The 16,541-nt window shown below is 60.4% G+C and overlaps 1 protein-coding gene across 3 annotated transcripts in view; it reads left to right on the top strand.

Annotated features, from left to right (window-relative positions):
• PACS1 (phosphofurin acidic cluster sorting protein 1) overlaps positions 1-15,281 on the top strand; it is a 97,545-nt gene extending 82,264 nt beyond the window's left edge. For all 3 annotated transcript variants that reach the window (XM_074957817.1, XM_074957816.1, XM_074957815.1), the window contains exons 15-24: positions 986-1,092; positions 5,093-5,247; positions 5,807-5,917; positions 6,541-6,643; positions 7,200-7,242; positions 8,637-8,679; positions 9,726-9,861; positions 10,861-11,087; positions 14,397-14,516; positions 14,957-15,281. In XM_074957817.1, the coding sequence (XP_074813918.1) occupies positions 986-1,092; positions 5,093-5,247; positions 5,807-5,917; positions 6,541-6,643; positions 7,200-7,242; positions 8,637-8,679; positions 9,726-9,861; positions 10,861-11,087; positions 14,397-14,516; positions 14,957-15,069 (1,158 nt within the window). In that variant the 3' untranslated portion in view covers positions 15,070-15,281. The remainder of the gene's footprint in view (positions 1-985; positions 1,093-5,092; positions 5,248-5,806; positions 5,918-6,540; positions 6,644-7,199; positions 7,243-8,636; positions 8,680-9,725; positions 9,862-10,860; positions 11,088-14,396; positions 14,517-14,956) is intronic.
• The last annotated feature ends 1,260 nt before the right edge of the window (positions 15,282-16,541 follow it).

The following is a 16,541-nucleotide window of genomic DNA, read 5'->3' as shown; positions in this document are numbered from 1 at the left end:
TCCGCAGAGGGGCCGTTGGCTGTGTCGCCTGGAGCCAGCCTCTGCGGGGAGCCATTGCAGGCAGCGGGGCCTGTTGGGTGGTGCTCCGGTCTGTGCGAGCAATGGGAGTGCAGGGCATTGCCTGGGCTGAGCTGAGGCGGGGGCTGAATGGGAAGTGCCAGGGGGCGGGGCTGGGTTGGCTGCCCACAGACATTTCCCTGCAGGTGAGCGTTAATGCTGCTGCTGTGACTGCGTGGCCGAGTTTGAATCCCATCTGAGCATCCCCCTTGACCTGGCGTGGAGTCTCCCCGAGCTGTGGCTATAGGTGGACTGGAAGCTCTGGGGCGGATGCTGATCTTTCCCAGTCCGGACCAGGCCAAGCGTGTGATCTGACGGCTCTGGGTCTCTGCGTGTCCCTCGCTAGCCCTCCTCACTGCAATACCAAACACCTCTCGAGGCCTGTCCTCCAGAGTACACAGCACCCTCCGGATTGCAGCTGACAGGCCCACTCTTGTTTGCACGCTCAGCGGAGAGACCAGGGCTGTGTAGCCTTGACTTCTCTCCCCCCGCCCCCAAGCGGGTCCCTCACTGGAGCCTGTTGCGTGGGCATTGTAGGCAACATGCCTCTGCGAGCCATGAAGGGGAGTCTACACTTGCCTTGATCTCACACCTGAGATTGCCAAGCCCCAAGCAAACCAGCCTCTGCTGCCCCACAGCTGCCACTTCCCACTCACTAGGCAGCCACAGCGCTCCCGGCCCTTGGCAGTCTGGAATGAACGCACGCCCCATGGCCATTGCCACCTGTCCTGCCTGTGCCCCGCGCAGCCTGCCAGCCCTCGGCAGCAACAGCCAACCGGTGCAGGGAGGGGCACACTTACCCACCTGTCCCCAGGGACTCTGGTTGCTAAGCACAGAGGAGGAGTATTCGTGGCAGGTGTTGTAACAGATCGCTTTGCTCCCATACACGCGGGCGTGCTGTGCTCACCTTTCCTCCTCTCCTTGCCAGTATGTGGCCGAGCTGCTTCGGGACCAGAAGAAGCCAGTCGTGTGCACGTGCTCCACCGTGGAAGTACAGGCCGTCCTGTCTGCTGTCCTCACCAGGATCCAGAGATAGTGAGTAAAGGGCGGTGGCCCTCTGGTCCCTGCGCCGGGGGCAGATGGTTTCTGTCGATACGGGTATGGTGGAGTTGCTCTATTAGCTAACCCTGCCATGGGTTGTGAGTCAGCTCTCACAACCTAAGCAGGGTGGGGCCAGATCAGCGCTTGGAAGGGGAGACCTGTAGGCAAAACCAAGGTGTGGCATGAGTGTTGTGGGAGGTTCATTAGAGGGCACTCTCCTCTTGGAGTTGACACCAAACCAATGCCCCAGTGTGGGGCTGGGGGGGCGGTGCTGCAGGAAGGGGGGCAGGAGCTCAATTGGGGGTGCTCTTCCCTCGCGGTCAATGCAGGCCCCAACACCCCAGCATGGCACTAGGAGGTGCTGTGCTGCAGGGAGCTGGGTGGGGGACTGAGCAGGGGGTGCTCTCCTCCAGGCTAGTCCTGTTGCCAGTGACTGAGCGGTAGTTGGGAGTGTGGTAAAGTAGGAGGAAGGGCTGTTGATCCAATAGTGGGAGCTCTTTGTTTGGTTCCGGCCCCAGGGTGATGCTAGTCCTGTGCCACTTGAGATGCTGTTTTCAGATGGGAAATAAAACCAAGATCCTGGCCACTTGGGTTCATTCAAGGGCTTCCTGACCGTATAATGTTCCTGTCCGTTAGCCCCCAGGGTCCTGCCCAGAGTCCAGCATGGTAATTATATTCCACCCGTTTAAAACATCCCTGGCTGCTTCACTTTATGTGCTCTAAGCTGTCAAACGGCTGCTGTGTTCCACACCAGAGCTGGTTGCATCTCACCCCTCAGCAAGAGGTCCCTCTACAAATCGCCCCTTGCCCCACCCCAAAGGCATTTCATTGCTGGGCAAGCATTCCCTGTATAACTCCCTCCCTGCATCTCTCTCCAGAGCTGGCTGCATTTCATTGCTAGATGAACTATCTCAATGTAATAGCTGCTGTGTTCCACCCCAGAGAAGTCTGCATTCCAGTAGTGGATGATTCATGTATAGCACAGCAGGGGCCTGCAGGGTGAAGGCTGCCACAGATGTGTAAGATACTTCATTCATAGTGCAGGGACCTGAGGGCTGGAATCTTTCCACGGTTCTCTTGCCTATGACTCTGAATATTGTGGTATCTGAGGGACAAACCCCAGCCTGCTTCATGCACAAGTGGAGCCGCCTAGGCCTTGCCTACAGTCTGCAATCCCCACTGCGCCCCAGCCAGCTCTGCTCCTAACCCGGGTCGTGCATTGCCAGCGGATCCGCCACTGGGCTGCTTCCTCGCAGCTAGAGGTGTAGGTGCAGTGCAGGTATGCGGGCCTTTCCCTGACCTCTGCGGCCGTGACTCAGCAGCAGCTGGCTGGGGATGCAGCCAGGCTATTTTTACCCACTCTTTCTGCCCATCTCCACACTTTAAAATGCTGTCTGTTCCCTGAGGTTGTTTTCAGGTGAGCCGATTGTAATGCAGACGGCTAACTGTTCCATAGAGCCATCTCTCCTTCCGCCTGCATGGCAGAGAGACAGGAGCTTGGGGCTTATTTAAGATGTAGAAAGGTACGAAAGATTCCCCTAAAAAAAAACAGCCGAAATGTGCCTGTTAGAAAGTCAGGTCCCATCAGCCTTGTCTCTCTCCAGGAGACTCTGTGGGCACCTGGAGAGCTAGGAAAAGAATTACGAGTCCAGGTACCAAGAAAGGGGCAGGCTGAGTCAGACAGGCAGGACGTAGTAACACCTGCAACTTGGGGTTTGTCTACACTTACCGGGGGATTGACGCATGGGCGGTCAATTTATCGGGTCTTGACCGCAGATCGCTCTCCCGTCAATTCCTGAACTCCACCTGAATGAGAATCACAAGGGGAGTCGACAGGAGAGCGTCTCCCATCAACATCGCATAGTGTGGACCCCGCGGTAAAGTAGATCTAAGTATGTCAACGCGTAACTTAGATCACTCTTCCCCCATAGTGTAGACAAGGCCTTAGATGCTCTACAGCAGGGGTTCTCAAACTGGGGGTCGGGACCCCTCAGGGGTCACGAGGTTATTACATGGGGGGTCGCGAACTGTCAGCCTCCACCCCAAATCCCACTTTGCCTCCTGCATTTATAATGGTGTTAAATATATTTAAAAGTGTTTTTAATTTATATGGGGGGTTGCACTCAGAAGCTTGCTATGTCACCAGTACAAAAGTTTGAGAACCACTGCTCTACAGACAGCTGGGAGAAATGTTCTTTCCTAATAGTTCCACCTCCTCCCTTCACCAAAGGGGAGTGAGCTCCCAATCCACCTCTCCGGCACACCCACGGAGACCTCCAAGAACGCTCCGACTTCACTTTCTTCTGAAGTAGATAAATGAAAGTTGGTTTCTCCCACCTGCCTTTGTGCATCAGATCCTGCAGGGATAGGTGCCGAAAGCAAACCTGGCTGGTTAGATCAGAAAAATGCAAGAAAGGCTGGAAGCCCATCGCTTGCCTCTGCAGATCACCTACACCCTGTCAGCCTGCAGCCCTCCCCCACAGGGGGTCTGTCTGAAGGGGAAACCTGGGCCCACGCTCCTTTCCTGGGGAGAGGACAGCCTGTGTGAGTGTGAACATCCCTGCCCTCTGCATTTGGACATAGGACTAGAAGTGGCCCTCTGGGCCATCAAGACCTGATCCTGCTATTGCAGGCTGTCACAGAATCCACTGCAGCCCCAGGGGTTACAGCTTCCTGCAAAATCACTCTTACCTGTGGTCCAGGCCTTGAATCTGGTGGCCCCCATGAAGGGGGATTTGAGTACTGATGGCTTGGAGGCTGGCTGGCAACGCCTGCAGTGACTTGCACTCCTGGAGGAAGAGGTCTAGCATTGTTCTGCTTGACAGAGGAGGGGAGAGGCAGAGGCCTAAGCAAAGGGGAGAGGAGACGCTATCAGCTTGGGCAGGTGAGATGGGGAGCAACTGCAGAGGAGAAGGCTCTTGCACCAGCAGTTGCATGCTGGTGAAAAAGGAAGCAGTGCTAGTGAAATACAGGGAGCGGACTAGAGCAAGGCGGGGTCTAGGATGGTGTAGCCGGGAGGGCCCATGACACTGCACTGTAGCACTGATCTTTTCTGTTGCCTGGGGGACAGGCTGTCCCAAAGCCATGTGGTAACTCCTTGCTTTGGCCCTATTAGCTGCCTAAAGGAAGTTGGTGGTTCTCTGGTGCCCTCTAGTGGTGGCCGTTGTGTGGCACTTTTAACTGCAGCTGCCCTAGATCAGCTGCTAGAGACGCAGCGCTGGGCTGGGCTGTAGGGCGCCAGGCCCGTGGACATGCTGGGTGTTAGCAATGCTGGAGGGGTCCTTGGTCCTGAGCACATGCGCTGGGCCTGGCGGGGGGGCCAACCCATCGGGAGCTGCTCTGAGCTGTGGAGGTGGCTCTCAGTGGGGGCACCCTGGGTCCCAGGGCTGAGAGTGGCTGGAGCGGCATCAGGCCCCCCAGGATGCTCCATGTGGCAGAGAGCAGCAATGCCAGGCTCTGCTGGCTCCTCCCTCAGAGGAGACCTTCCTCAGTGCGGGCGGCAGCTGCTCTGTCTAGCTGGTGGGTTGCTGACGTCACTGCTCCACGGGCTGCTGCCCTGCTCAGGGCAAAGCTTTTCATCTGCGAGTCCCGCTGGAGCACTCTGCTGGGATTTACGGCCTGCTTCCTGGCATGGTAATTACAGCTGGGCACGGCAGTGCCGGAGATAGCAGTCGCTCATCAACTCGGTGCCTGGAAGGAACAGCAGCCCTCATTGCCTGTACTGCCTACCACAGTGTATGGGGAGGGGCACCCGTTGTCTTCCTCGCTGGCCAAGGGACTCCTGTATAAATGGCCCCTGGGTCCCACCCCAGAGCTGGCTGCATCTCACCACAGGATGAGGGATCCCTGTATAAAGAGCCCCCGTGCCCCAACCTAGAGTTGGTCATGTCTCAGTGCCAGGCGAGGGCTGGCTGCCTAGCGTGATTTAGCGTCGTACCCTGCAGGCAGAGGGGTGCAATAAGCGCACACATTCCCATTGTCCTTTCTTTTCCAGCTGCAACTGCAACTCCTCCGTGCCGCGGCCCGTGAAGGTGGTGGCTGTGGGGGGGCAGAGTTACCTCAGTGCCATCCTCCGTTTCTTTGTGAAGCAGCTGGCGAACAAGACCCCAGACTGGCTTAGCTACATGCGGTTCCTCATCGTCCCGCTGGGTAGGCGCCTCTGCCCAGACCCTGCCCAGCTGGCGCGAGTCCTGCTTGACCCCCCTGCAGCCAGAGTGCAGCTGTTGGTGCAGGCCTTGTTCTAGCCTCTCCCTGTTCGTGTGGCGACGCCATGGGTGGGGGGGTCCGACGCTGACACCCAGGGGTGCACAGAGGGGCGGCTGAGCAAAGCATGCCTGGGTCTGTAGCGGATGCCCCCAGGGGCCGAGCCAAGAGCTAGCCCTGCTGGTGGCTTGAGCTCCAGCAGGCCGCCTCATGGTGGGGATACCAACACAGCAGCTGGGAAAGGGGTCCCAGGCAGCCCAGCCTCTGCATTGCCATGGAGCTGGGTAAAGGCCCAGGATGGGGTGGGAGCCTGGGGTGTGGCATTCACGGGACAGCTAGACCATCGCTCCTGTCACAGGGCCCTGCGGAAGGCTGCTTTCAGAGGAGCAGGGTAACAGGAAGCACCCGGCTGAAGGACCCCTCCCGCAGGCACTGTAGTACACAGCTAAGAACCCCCCCCCCCCCAAAGGCACTACAGCAACACCCCCCTTTCTCTCCTCCACAGGCTCCCATCCCGTAGCCAAGTACCTGGGCTTGGTGGACAGCAGGTACAGCTGCACGTTCCTGGACTCCACCTGGAGGGAGCTGTTCGGCAGGGCCGAGCCCCCCGGGACAGGTGAGGGGCCATGCAGCTCCGAGCACTGTGTCCATGGCCCTCATGCCGTTGGACAGGGAGGGCTGTGGGTCGCTGTTCCCCAGGGGCTAGCGAGGGAGCAGCCAGAGCTGGGCATGGTCTGTGGGATGTGGCCTGGGCTCCCTTATGGCAGTGGCTGTTCTGTCTGCACAGAGCAGGCCTGGCCAGTTCCTTCCTGAGCCCTGGTTTATTCCCTGGGGCCTGCCCCCAGCACCAGGGGTCACTGAAGGGGTCACAGCTCCAGCCCGGTGAGCAGTGCGGGAGGCAGTCTCCAGTGGGGCCAGGGGGAGCTCTGTGTGAGAATGTGTCCTGCCCCCTTCCTACTGCAGCGTAAGCTCTGTCCCTCTAGCCTTGCAGCCAAGCCAGAGGCCTGGCCACCTGCTTTCTCCCTCAGCCACCCCTGCCTGGGGTAAAATTCCCTCTGACCCACACACCCCGTTCCCCACTGCGACGAGAGCACCCTCTCCTCTGCTGCCACTCAGTCAGCGGGGGGCATCCTGGCTCTGCTATGCAGCTCACCCCTGTTGCGGGCTCGGGGACAAGGAGTCAGGGAGCGGGCTCTGTGGGGATTGCTGGTCACATCCCTCTCTCCCCTCTGCCCCCAGAGCCGTTCGATGTGGTGGGCCGCATCGTGCAGTATGTGGGTGGAGCCAGCGTGACCCACCAGCTGCCTGTGGCCGAGGCCATGCTGACTTGCAAGCATAAGTTGTAAGTGTCGCCCGGGCGACTCTCCTGCGACAGGGGACTGGTCGCACGTTACAGGCACCCAAAAGACCCTTTCAGTTGGGATAGCAAAGCTGTTAAAGATCACTGAGAAGGGGGCTGGGATCGGGACTCCTGGGTTCTGGTCCCTGTTCTGGGAGTGGGAACGGGAGTGAGGACTGGTGGTTAGAGCAGGCAGCTAGGAGCCAGGATTCCTGGGTTCTGGTCCTGGCTCGGCCACTACTCAGTGTGTGGCCTCTCTGTGCCTTGCCTTCTTTCCACCTCTCTCAAAGCTGCCCCGAATCTGGGTGTGTTTCTGGAGCGCCAGTTCCCTTTGTATCCCAGCCCCTCTGGCATGGGGATGGGAACTTACCTCCCTCAGCAGGTGGGAGACGTGCTGTGGTCACTGTCATTAACGTGGTGGGGCGGGGGCAGTCGTTGAGCCTGGCGAGCTTTGGATGCCCCTCGTGTATCCAGGGTGAGGCATTCCATGCCTGCTGGGCCCCGGCTCACCGCCCACCTCCCAGCAGACCCTAACAACTGTCTCTTCCTCTCCCCACAGCCCAGATGAAGACTCCTACCAGAAGTTCATTCCTTTCATTGGGGTAAGGCTGCCCCCTGGGGCCCCTCCAGTGAGGGCCCAGGAACACCGCTGTGCCACTGGGGGGGGGGGGGGCAAGACCCATTGTGACCCTCCAGTTTGAGCCCTGCCTCACCCAGGGTAGGGCTCCCTGCCTCCAGCCCATCAGTGTTGGGGCTAAAGCAGGCTGGAATTAACCCCCCAGGGTGTGGAGAATCCCTGCCCTGGTTCTGGGTCAGTTCTTCCGGGGGTTAATCCCCCTCCTTGGTAAGTAGGTAACTCTCGATGCTTCTCCTGCTGTCATGGGATCCACGCAGACAAAACCTCTCCAGAGCCAGGCTCTCCAGGGTGTGCCAGCCACATCGCGTCTCCGACACCCAGAGGGCCTGGATCACGCTGCTCAGCCCCAGACTCACTGCAGCAGCTGCGAGGGGCATGAGCTCTGCTGGCCACCAGGGGGTGCCATCCCCCCACTGAGCAGGGAATGCAGTGCCTTCCGCACAAGAGCCCCTTCTCCCCACAGAGCACTGGGACTGCTGCTGCGAGCTCGCTGGGCCCTGAGCCAGGCTGGCCGAAACCGAGGGCCTCAGCCCAGGCTGCCCAGAGGAGAGATGTGCCAGGGCTGGGCCTCTTCCAGGGGCATGGGCCTGCGAGGGTTAAACCTTGGGAATAATCAACAGTGATCAGAGCCTCTCTACTGTGTCCTTCCCCATAGAGGTCTGCTTAGAGGACTGGAGTTAGTGTTTCTAGCCCTTCACTGCCGCCTAGCGGAGAGAGAACTGGCCTGGGAGTGAGGAATCCTGGGTTCCATTCTCAGCTCTGCCACTGGCCTGCTGGGCGCCTTGGGCAAGTCACTTCCCCGCTCTGTGCCTCAGTTTCCCCATCTGTAAAATGGGATAATGCTTCTGCTATAGCCTGTCTGGCTCTGCATAGAGTCTCCTGGGGCATCGGCTGGGTGACACTCTCTGATAGAAGGAACAAAGTGGGAGGGTGGCCCCCATTGCCTGGAGGAATTCACTGTTGTCTGGATACTTTCCGAACACTTGCCCTTCCATTGTAAACACCCCACTGCTATGTCTTAGGGGGTGAGGCTGCCATTGCTTTGGGCACTGGGATGTCAGACAGGGTTGATGGCTGGGAGAGGGCATCCCCCGCTCGCTGTCACCCCAGGGGTGGCTGGTGCTTGGGATGGGGGCAGCCCTGATGCAATGATCCGGGGGGGTCCCGCCCACCTAGATTTCTGCATGGAGCTCGTGGAGCGCAAGTGGGGATGTGAGTCCTTCCCCCATGGTGCGGGAAGGGTTAACGGCAACCTTGGCCCTGCAGCTCTGGGTCTCCCGGAGGAGCAGGCTCAAATGTCTTCTCCTGGACGGGCTGGCAGCCCGGCCTGAATTACTGATCTCTGTCTCCCCGTTGCAGGTGGTTAAAGTGGGCCTCATCGAAGATTCCCCTGCAGCCACAGGTACGTTCCCTGTGAGGCCGGCCCCCGGCTGGGTCCAGGCCGGCTGGGACTCGCAGCCTCAGAGCTGGTGCCACGTCGGGAGTCCAGGGGCACAGTTCCCGCCTCCCTGAGCTGCTCTTAGGCTCTGTGCAGAGCTGGACAGGCCCAGGGCTCCCTCCGCAGTCAGCTGGGCCAGGAACCATGGTTGGTTAAAGGCAGGGTGAGGTCCCCTCGGGCTGAGACACCCTCCCCTCCCACCCATCCCTCCTCCATCCTCCCTCTTCTCACCCTCCGCCCACAGCCCAACCTCAGCCCAACGGGCCTGCTTCCAACTGGGCTTTTACTGCCCCCTGCTGCTGCTGGAGTGGGGAGTTGTCCAAGCAACGGGGTCTGCCCCTGGGATTCCCCTCCCCCAGCTCCAGGCTGCTGCTCAGCTTGTTCACCTCTCACTCCAGCTGGACAGGGCGTGACGGTCGGATCCCCGCAGGGAGGCTGGGGGCTGAATCCGTATGGGCTGGGGAGCAGGGGGATGACGCAGTGCAAGAGTTCAAGCGTTGAAGGGGAGTCACTAGGGCTGTGGAACCTGCCCATGGAGGCGACAGCGCCTCGTGGCTCAGGACGCCCATTGGCCTGGTACCCCCAGAACACCCCCATCCCTAAGTCCTCCTCTGGAAAGGGCCTGGGAGCTCTCACGCCACAGGAGTGACTGGGAGGCTGATGGCAGTAGCGAGCTCATCTCCCGCCAGCCTAGCAGAATGGGTAGGGGCCCGGCTGAGACACGTACAGCAGAGCCTGGGCCTGCTCCAAGTGGGTCACGGCCGGAGACGAGAACCCAGGGAAGAGGAATGCACCAGCATCGGGGACTTGGTGCCTGCCACAGAGCCCCTGTGGGGAGGCCGGGGAGCCCCAGGGGAGGAGGGAGCCCCTGTGGGGAGGCCAGGATGCCCCAGGGGCAGGGAGCCCCTGTGGGGAACCAGGAGGTCTGGGGCTTCCCATGGAGAAATGAGTCTGAGTGGCACAGCCCAGAACCTGCCTCACCCCGGCCGCCCCCTCTGCTCTCTCGGCAGGAGATGGAGACGATATGCCCGTGGTCAGCCTGACGGTTCCCTCCACGTCACCCCCCTCTTCCTCTGGCCTGGTGAAGGACGTCTGCGCCACCCCCCCATCCTCGCCGTCCATGAGCAGTGGGCTCGCTGTCGTGGGGTGAGGCAGCCTTGGCCACCGGCCCCATGGTCGTTAATGAGGAATCATGTTTTCTTCTCATGCCCCAGCGGGCAGATTGGTACCATCCGTGTGTGTGCAGGGCCTAGCACACTGGGGCGGGGCTGTGACTGGGCGTCCCGCAGGGCAGATCATAGCTGCCGTGTTCCAGCTGGGGAGAATGAGGCCTGGGTGGGGGAAAGGACAAGCTGAGCCACACAGGGAGTCAGCAGCAGCTGGGGGAACCCTGGCGTCTGGGTGCCAGGTTGTGTGCGAGGCCATCCCAGTAGAGTGGTTCTGTGTCTGGGCCTGTTCCTGCCTTCCTGCCCGTGGGGGCATGTGCTCAGTAATAGCCTCTGCCATCATGGGGATGGGGCTGTCCAGCTCTTGGAGCCCCTGGTGCTGGCAGATCCCTTCCCCCTGAGTGCCCTTGAGTGGCTGGTGCCCCCGTACCTCCACCCATGCAGGGTGGGGCAGTCATCTTGAGTCCTGCATCAGGGGCTCACTCTGAGCTAGTGCTTAAAGCAAGGACATGGGAAGTCAGGACTCCTGGGTTCTGTCCCTGGAACTGGGAGGGGCGTGGGGTCTAGTGGGTTAGAGGAGGGGGACCTAGGCTCTGTACCTAATTCTGGCTCGAGTCACACTACCTCTGTGCTTCCTGTGCCCTCGGCAAAGCAGGCTGGTGTTCACTTGCCTCCCGAAGGTATCTGAGTTAGTTACCGTTCGCAGGGGGCATTGGGATCCCCCAGGAGCCATCAGCCCAGGATTCTGGCATTGAATTTCAGATCTGTTTGCTCTGCTGGGCCCCCAGTATCCTGGCACTGGGAGCCAGAACTCCTGGGTTCTCTTCCAGCTCTGCCACTGACTTGTTATAGGCCTTTGGGCAGGGCCCTCCCATGCCTCAGTTTCCCCATCTCTGTGATGTAGCTGGTACTGTCCTGCCCCTTGGGGGTGAACCCCTGCTCTGCCCAGCCACTGCTGATGCTTTCCCACTGTCCCCAGGTCCCCCAGCAGCCCCTACGGAGACGTCATTGGCCTGCAGGTGGACTACTGGCTCGCCCATCCCACGGAGCGCCGGAAGGAGGGCGAGAAGCGAGACGCCAGCTCCAAGAACACCCTCAAGAGTGTCTTCCGCTCGGTGCAGGTGTCGCGGCTGCCCAGCGGCGGGGAGAGCCAGCCCTCGGGGACCATGGCCATGACGGTCGTCACCAAAGAGAAGAACAAGAAAGGTGGGTGTGCGGGGGTTGGACGGGCGTCAGGCTGGTAGCACTGGCCCACTCTGAGGGGGTGGGGAATGGGAGCTGGGGCCTTTTCCCTCTAGGGGTGCTGCCTCCAATCTGGCCCCATGGAACCGTGTCCATGTGTCGTCTCCGGAATTGGCACTAACTGTCCAGAATGGGCATTCCTTGGACATGCTAGGGGCAGCAGACTGGCTAGGCCCTGGGTGTGGACCCCCATCTTGCCCCAGAGAAGTCCTGCTAGCTAAGGGGGAAGCCCATTCTGTACCTCCTCTGGGCTAGGGGCTCTGCCAGCCCCTCTTCTCCCTACAAAAAGTGCCAAGGGGCTGCAAGAGGCAAGGCTGTGCCCTCAGGACGCTGCCCTCTGCAGGCTGCCCGGGGCTAAGCATGCAAGGTGCTGCTATTTGCAACCCAGCTCTGCCTTCCCTCTGCAGGAGGCAGCTAGGCATTGGTAAATGCGCCCCTCCCTCCCCACTCCCCATCATTGGCAGCTGTGCTACTGCCACGTCTTTCCCAGCCCCCTTGTTCACCCCGTACGCTGGAGGAGCTGACTGAGCGGGGGTGTCACTGGGAGACTGTCTGAACAGGCCCCTGCTCCTTCACGCTGGGCACTGGATTCTGCCTTTGTCACTGCGACCGATGGCGAGAAATGGAACGTGCATGCCGTATAGTCCCTGGCAGGAGCGTGGGCTGAGGCGGTTCGCAGGAGACTCACTCACAGCTACCAGTACTTCTGTGGGTGGGGAGGAGCTTTCGGACAGTGCGTTCATAGACACTAAGGCCAGAAGCGTCCTTTAGATCATCTGGTCTGACCTGGATGGCCCAGGCCAGAGAACGTCACCCCACTCCCAGGGGTGACCTCCTGCACTGAGCCTCGGCGCGTGGGTTTGTCGAAAGCATCTGCCCAAAAGGCAGCCAGGCTGGATTTGGAGACACCGAGCCATGGGGAATCCCCCCTGATGGTTAATCCCCCACACTGGAAATGTTGGTGCCTCATTTCCAGCGTGAATGGGTCTGGCTTCAGCTCCCACCCCTTGGTTCTCATGCCGCCTTCTCTGCTACATTCAAGAGCCCAGTAGTGTCTGGGGTTTTCTTCCTGGGAATGTCCTTACAGTCCCGCCAAATATGGGGCTAGAGGAATTCTGAAAACACGATAAGTAGGCTGAGTGACCCGCGGAAAAGTATGGGAGAGGACTGGAGCTCAGCAGCCGCTAGCTACTTCTGGCAGGCAGCTTTGGACTGCAGGGCACAGCTGCTGAGTTCAGCTGGTGATGCCTGTGTGTGGGCGCTGGAAGGGGAGCTGGTGGCAGAAGAGCAGGAGGCAGGAAGCAGCTCTTGGCCGGATGATGCGTCTTCTGGGTGGGTCCGAGGAGCTGTTGGTCTGCAGGGACCAGCAGAGGATGGTACCGAACCGGCTGTCGTGGCTTCAGGCTGCCAGGAATGGAGAGGCCCCGTAGGAAGGAGGTGGTACTCAGACCCAGGACTGAGTTGCCTCTTGACCATGTTGATAAGCTAAAGCTCTTTAATGGCGCAGACGCAGGCCAAGGGCTGGGAGTGAGGCCCGACACATTCAGCCTGGAACCGAGGGGCCAGTGTTTAACAGGGAGGGGGATTCACCGTTGGAAAAAACTGCCCCGGGGCGGTGGTGGGGAGGTTCTCCAGCCGACTCCCAGTCCAGGCAGCACGTCTCTCTGTAAAAACTCCGCTCCAGCCCAGTGCTGAGGCGGGCTCCCTGGGCCGGGCGAGACAGGGGTCAGGCTGGAGGCTCACAACGCCCTTCCGGCCTCAGGCTCGCTGAAAGTGCAGCTCTGGTAGTTTTCCCACTGCACAGATGGGCGGGCGGCTGCCACCTATCAGTCAAGAGGGAAGGCGTTTGCCCCAGGCTGGCTGGGCAGGCCATGGCGTGGGGGCCCTGCCTGAGTGATGGGGCGGCTTGGTCTGGGGGCTCAGTCCACGCCCTCTGGCCCTTGCCTGCTTGAGTACAATTTAATCCATCTTCGCCATGGGTCAGTGTTGGCAGAAGGGCTCCCTTCCCCAACCTGGGGCTGGGGAAGGGCCAGATGAACCCCAGGGCTCCCCGCTGAGGGGGCAGCTCCAGAAGTTCAGGGTTTACAATCCAGACCAGAGACTGTTCCCGCCCCAGGCAGAACCCGTCTGTCCTTGATCTCGGGCTCAGCCAGGAACATAGGGCACCCCACCTGGGAAATGGGCCTCAGCTCTGTGGGCTGGAGATAGGGGCAGGGCTTTGGCCTGCAGGGCTGTGTTGGGCCCCCAGCCCGCTGAATTAACCACTACAGGGCCTTGAAATGCCCCTCCCACCTTGGCCAGAGGGCTTTGTTGCGATGAAGAGCGGGAGCCAGGACTCCTGGGTTCTTTCCCCATGTCATCGCTGACTCACAGTGGGGCCATGGCTGTGGGGTGGTGGTGTGCAGCTGTGTGTCTCTATGGGGCTTTCCCAGGATCTCTGCCTGGGGCCCTGAGCTCAGTGCTGCTCTGGCTCCCAGGGCAAGTTCTGCTCCCCCACAGCCCTCCTGGCAGCTCTGGGCTGAGACAGTGTCTCCCTGGCCAGACCTAGCCCAGGAAAGTGGCCTACCCCTTGCTGCTGCTGGTGCTGCTGCGGTGCGGGGCCGTGCCCCAAGTCTGGAGCTCGGCAGGAAGGAGTCAGGTGAGGCCCTTCGGCCAACTCCAGCTTCCAGCCCCCTCTCTAGAGCTGTCCCCCGGTCACAGGGTGTCCAGCCCCCCCTGCTACCAGCTGTTATCCTCTGAGCTGGGAGCCAGAGTCGAGCCAGGTTTGAGTCACTGCCCTAAGAAACAAATTGGGGTGCAGTAGATGGGGCCCCGGACTCCTGGGTCTGGCTCTGCTGCTCATGGCATGACCTTGGGCGCATCACTATCCCCTGTGCCTCAACCCCCGCGAAACACACGCAATGGGGCACAGACTCTAGAAGTGCTTTGAGAGCTATATATGACCCACTAGCACCCGTGTGGGCTCCCGACTGACCCCTCAGAGACTCTGGGAGGCTGAGCACAGGGCCCCAAGGTACTTCTAACAGCCAGTGCTCGAATTGCACCCAGCAGGGAGCGTTCTCCCTCTGCCATTCCCAGCCCGTGGGGCAGAGTGGCTGCCAGTTCCTCCATCCTTCCATGGCAGGACTTGGGGCGAGGCTGGGTCCATGTGTGACCACCAGCCTTGGGGATGCCACATCCTGCCTCTCACCCAGCTGCCCTCCCCTCAGCACCGCCTCCTAAAGGCTTGTGCTGAGCGCACGCTAATCCTGGGTCCCCTGCTTCTCGTTCCAGTCCCCACCATCTTTCTGAGTAAGAAACCCAAAGAAAAGGAAGTGGATTCCAAGAGCCAAGTGATTGAGGGCATCAGCCGGCTAATCTGCTCTGCCAAGCAGCAGCAAACCATGCTGAAAGGTAAGGCCTTTCAGCAGTGCAGCTACCTCTGGGGCAAAGCAGCTGGTTATACAGGGGTCCCTGGTCTCTCACCTCTGGGTAGGGGCGCAGGGATATTTATAGAGGGATGTTGAGATGCAACCAGCTCTGAGGCGAGGCAGCTGTTGATCCAGAGGTCTCTTGTCCAGCGTTGAAATGCAGCCACTTCTGGGGTGGGGCAGCTTTTTCAACAACCACCCTGCAGCACCAATGTTGGGGAGGCAGGTGGGAATTATCCAGTCTGTTTGTTCAGTTCCAGGGCTGGGGCAGTGTCACTTGCCATCCTGTGGGGGAAGCATAGGCAGGTTAGGGGCACAGGACCCTCAGAGCTATAGCTCAGCAGGGGCTAGATGCCCAGGCCCCACCCTGCACCACGAGCCAGCTGCTTAGGCCCTGCTCTAACCTCCCTCGTTCCTTCGCAGTGTCCATCGACGGGGTGGAGTGGAGCGACATCAAGTTTTTCCAGCTGGCCGCGCAGTGGCCCACGCACGTCAAACACTTCCCCGTCGGACTCTTTGGCTCGAAGCCGGCGTGACAGCGCCTACCCTGCTGCCGGGCCGCACCCACCAGCCTGGCCGAACCCTCAACCAGTGGGAAGCCTCTTTGGCTACATCCCACCCTCCTTGCGTAACTGTGTTGGTATGTTCTGCACTGGGAGGGCTGGAGGAGGGAGCACCCCAGTGCCAACCTGTCATCCCCCCATCACCAGCTTTGTCTCCAGCTGCCACTGACTGCTTCCTTGTGCGCGCGCGCGTGTGTGTGGGTGGGTGGGTGGGTGGGTCGGCGTGTGCACCGCATTGGGTCCTAGTGCCCAGTGGGGAGGGACCCCAGCCGGCCCCAGACACACTCCCCCGTCCAGCCTGGAGCAGCTGTGACTCCCAGGACAGGCCCGGGAGTGCTTAGTGTGTGAGAAGGCTCTTGCCTGGCACAGCTGGCCAGTGGCTTTGCCCTCCCCTGTGGCCCATTCACCCCTCACCCCCTTCTGTAGCCCTTCTCCAAAAGCACAAGCAGCCAGGCCACAGGCTGGGTGCCCACTGCTGTCTGCCCTGGCATAGCATGTGGGCACAGGGGGCCCCTTCCAGCACAGCCTGCCCCCTCCTGTAGGCAGTGGGCACTCACTGATGTCCAGGGCCACTGCACTCCAGGCAGCGTGGCCCCTGCTGTTCACAAGCGGAGGAGAGCCCTGGTGTGTGATGCTGCTGCTCTGATGGCTTTGTGTCCTGGTGGAGGGTGAGCCCATGAGGGGGGCCCCCTGCTGGTGAAGCCAGGGATGGGGGTTTGGAGGTGGAGGGAGGGGTGTCTGCCTTGCCTGGCCTGGGGCAGGGGCAGGCTCGGACTTCCAGCTGTGTGTAACCATCCCCTGGGCACTTGTGTTTGTTTCTATCCTAAATGGTTGCCAAGACCGAGTTGCTTAAATTTATTCCTGCCCCAGTGCATCAGTGCATCCCCCCCACGTCAGTCACCTTTGCCACATCACGCTGCCTTGCCAGGCACTACAGGACAGTAAACAGCCAGCTCTTGAGTCGCTGCAGGCTTGGCTTTCCCACTGCCCCCTTCCCCCCATCCCATGCTCCGCTGCTGGCTGAGCTCCTCCCTGCCCCATGCTGCCAGCGGTTGGTTAGAAAGCCCTGGCTGTGTCGGCTGCCATGCTTCAGCTGGTGTCTCTTTCCCCAAAGCCAGCAACCCGAATGTAGTCTGCTCCCAACAGGGGCCAGCCCCAGGCCAGCTACGGGCAGAGTAGGTTGGTTCAATAGGGACCAGGTCACTGGGGTTGGCCCAGTTTATTACAGCTCTGAGCATGGCAGACAGAGACCCTATGTGTGGTGGGGGCGGGGGGGGGTATAGTCCACAGATGGGCTTTTAAGAGTGAAGCAGCAGGCAGCTGGGTCCCAGTCCCAGCTGCCCTGAGCCCCTCACAGCACTGAGTTCCCGACCCTGTTCTCTAGCACCCAGGTGTGGCAGGAGCTAGGAAGCGGCATCTGGCCATCCCATGCCAATTTCACTCCT

The sequence above is a fragment of the Natator depressus genome, chromosome 7 (assembly GCF_965152275.1).
Source record: "Natator depressus isolate rNatDep1 chromosome 7, rNatDep2.hap1, whole genome shotgun sequence".
NCBI lineage: Eukaryota > Metazoa > Chordata > Testudines > Cheloniidae > Natator > Natator depressus.
Note: the sequence above shows the minus strand (reverse complement) of the source record. Positions and strands in the feature narration are given on the sequence as shown.